At 42.9% G+C, this 3102-nt stretch overlaps 1 protein-coding gene across 1 annotated transcript; it reads left to right on the top strand.

Moving 5' to 3' along the window:
- Nucleotides 1-312: 312 nt before the first annotated feature.
- Nucleotides 313-2246, top strand: PGCKA1 (PDCD10 and GCKIII kinases associated 1; the record flags this gene model as incomplete). Its single annotated transcript, XM_084233380.1, has 2 exons — nucleotides 313-344; nucleotides 1406-2246. 2 exons carry the CDS (start codon nucleotides 313-315, stop codon nucleotides 2244-2246), a joined length of 873 nt encoding a protein of 290 aa, XP_084089506.1.
- Nucleotides 2247-3102: the final 856 nt, after the last annotated feature.

Below are 3102 nucleotides of genomic sequence, written 5' to 3'. Positions count from 1 at the left end.
CCTTAGCATTCTTACACCTGTATTTCCTCACTTGCAATATGGCCAAGACATGACAAGACTCCTACAGATGGGAATAGGGTCCAGCACAGAGACAAGAGTCAACAAATGTTAGAGAAGTCTGAACCACTGATTTTAGAGCCACGAAGGGGTTCCCAGTAACCAGTGTCCCTCCCCCCTGACCTACGTTATCCACGGTGACTCTACTGACTTTGAGTATCTAGGAAAGAAAAAGCAAATTTAATTCAAATGTCATTCACTCTGTGCTCTCCTTTCTACAATTTCTTTTGCAGATGGTAACAAAAAATCATCCAGATGGGGTGCAGGTGCTGTAAAATGATACAAAGGTAAAGCTGAAAAATAAATCGAATGGAGGGATCTTTGGTTTACGTGAGGGCAGGTGTGTCGAACCACTTGGATTCGGGGCTTTCCTCCAGCTGGGGCATGACCAGCAATGCCAAGAAGTTAAGAGTTTGGAGCTGCTTAGATACTTTGAGACTTTTTTTATTGTATTTTTGCTCAGAGCATGTTATGAGCACTGCAATTTTCTAAAACAGAATTTGGTTTGGATTGAATTTGCTTTTCTCCAGAGAGCATAAGCACAAAAAAAAATCCTTAAGTTTCAGGGATTCCTGAAATGATATTACTGAATATAAATCACCCCATTTACATATATGTGTTAATTTTTCTATATTCTCTTTCATAAATATTTGGGCATCATGAATAGAATTTTACATCAAATAAAGAGAAAAAATTAACTGATGATTTTGCTTCCGTAACAAATAAAACTGTGTTATTCTAGTTCCATTGCAAAACTATATCTATAAACCTGTATCTATAAACCTATAAACATATTTATTCAGATAGATAGATAGATAGATAGACAGACAGAAGTTTTACTCCATTGTAATCCTAATGTGATATTAGGTTTTATTAAAAACAACATAAGAATCATTCATGCTACTCCAGACTTCATATTTATCATTTTGATGACTGCATAATATTCCATTGAGAGGCTATGCCATCAATACTTAACCACTCATTTCCCTGGTTTTGGACATTTGTTTTACTTTTCATTTACTTTTTCTTGCTTTTATTTTTTTCACCTCACACTTCCTACTTTTTCTTGTTTTTAAATCTATAAATCGCTTTGTATTCTACCTTCTTCCCCATCCTCTTGGCATCTCTTCTTAAATTCTATTTCCAGTGATAGAACATTTTTATAGCAACTATTTTATTTAGACCCCCAGGTAGGCTTAAAGAATGATTGTTCACAGAAATTAAGTTAACAGAAATAGTAGGGGGAAAACCAGACTTTGATAGAAAGTATTGGTAGTGAAATTTAGTTATTGATAAATGTAGTTAATTAATAATTAACGTGACTAATCTCCATTGTTGTCACCCCCAGCTATCTCTTTGATCCTGTTCAAGTGTCCTCTCCTGGCTATGTCAACGAAGTGAACGGTGGCAAATTAGACGAAGATGATACTGGTAAATTAAAAGGCAGGCAGACCAGCCAAGCCTCGGTGCATCAAAACGACCTTCCGAGTGAGCACTTACAGAGGATTTGCAGCCAAAACAGAACCGCTACTGGAGCCCCCTCTCAGGGGGACACGGAATGGGGACTCAGTGCTGGCAAGACCGGTGGTGCCCTCAATGGCATTGGTCCTACTCCGCAGCCCACTGGGGACCCGGGTCCCCACCAAGATGACAAGGGCTCCTGGGCCAGTACAGAAAACAGTGTTCACCCCACTGAGGCTTTCCTTGAAGCAGGGAATGCCAGGGAACAGGACTGTGAACAACCATTCTCGGAAGAGGGCCAGGTCATCCTGAACGGAGACTCCAGAGCTCCCACCACAGTCTTGGAAGCACAAGACCATGTCCTCCAGATACCCCCCCCGGATTACCCTCAACCTTGGGGCCCGACTGTAGACAACATGGATCATGGACTCGTGGAGGGAATTCACCTGGAGAGGGGAGACCACGACCTGGATTTGCCCTTCTCCCTGAAGAGAAGCTGGGATTCCTTAAACGAAGCTGTGGCCACAGACCTTCTCAGTATCTACTTTAAAGAAGAGGCTCCCACTCATGTCACGCCTGTGGTTGATTCGAGAAATGGGTGGGGGGATACCCATAGCCCCCCTGGTGACAGTTGTGGGGAGGTGGCAGATGAGGACGCGGCAGTGGCTGAAGCCCTTGCAGCTTTAGAAGCAGCTACGGCAGGAGAAGATGTGGATGAGGCAGATTAGGGGAGAGTCTGGGGGGGGCACATAAATGAGCGTCTCCCTACGTGTGAGGGGATACTTTTGCTCCGTAGAGGCAGTGTAGAGTTGCCGCAGGCTGTGCCGGTGCAACCTTGCCAATAGTTTACATCCAGCATCCTTTTCTCGCTGTCTGTGCCGTAAGCCGTACTGAATACTGAGCGCGTCACTGTGTGGCTGGCTCTTCGGGATGCTGAATATAAATCAGTGGATCATCAGGCCCCTTGTCCTACAGGGTGTCTACTTGTCAACCCACAAAGCCTCCCCCGCCCCCTTTTTTCCCATCTGCTATGGATATTTCAAGAAGGCTCTGAAATCCCAGCATTGAATCCCAAGGGCACAGACTCAACATTCTGTTCGACTGTAAATTTCTTATCTTGGTTTTGAGAGCCAAATGTCCTGCCCCACCTGGTACAATTACCTATTCCTACTTTAAAGTGCCTGATGTGTCCCCAGAGCATGGCTTCCCTTCAGGGACAAGCACCCAGGGAACTAATAACTAACCACTTGTTTGACAGCGAGTTCGAGTCAGCTTTCAGGAAGGAGCCGAAACTGCCAGTCAACAAATGGTTAGTCATTAGCTGCATTATTAAGACACCTTGACCTTAACTTTTTTACATTACTTTTTAATCTGCTTTAGGACCCGGGAGGCCAGTCAAAATAACTCTTAAAACTGATCGGGGTTTTACAGTCATGAGATTTGAAACAGCTAAAGAATATGTGGAGTATTTTTTTCCATTTACTATCTGATTCTGATTAAAATATAACAACATATGTGTCTGTCTGTTTTAACTCATAGGTGATTCTAATTTTCCCAGAGTATTATTGATTCTTGAGTTTCTTT

This window comes from Talpa europaea (assembly GCF_964194135.1).
Source record: "Talpa europaea genome assembly, chromosome: 5".
In the NCBI taxonomy this organism is placed as follows: domain Eukaryota; kingdom Metazoa; phylum Chordata; class Mammalia; order Eulipotyphla; family Talpidae; genus Talpa; species Talpa europaea.
Note: the sequence above shows the minus strand (reverse complement) of the source record. Positions and strands in the feature narration are given on the sequence as shown.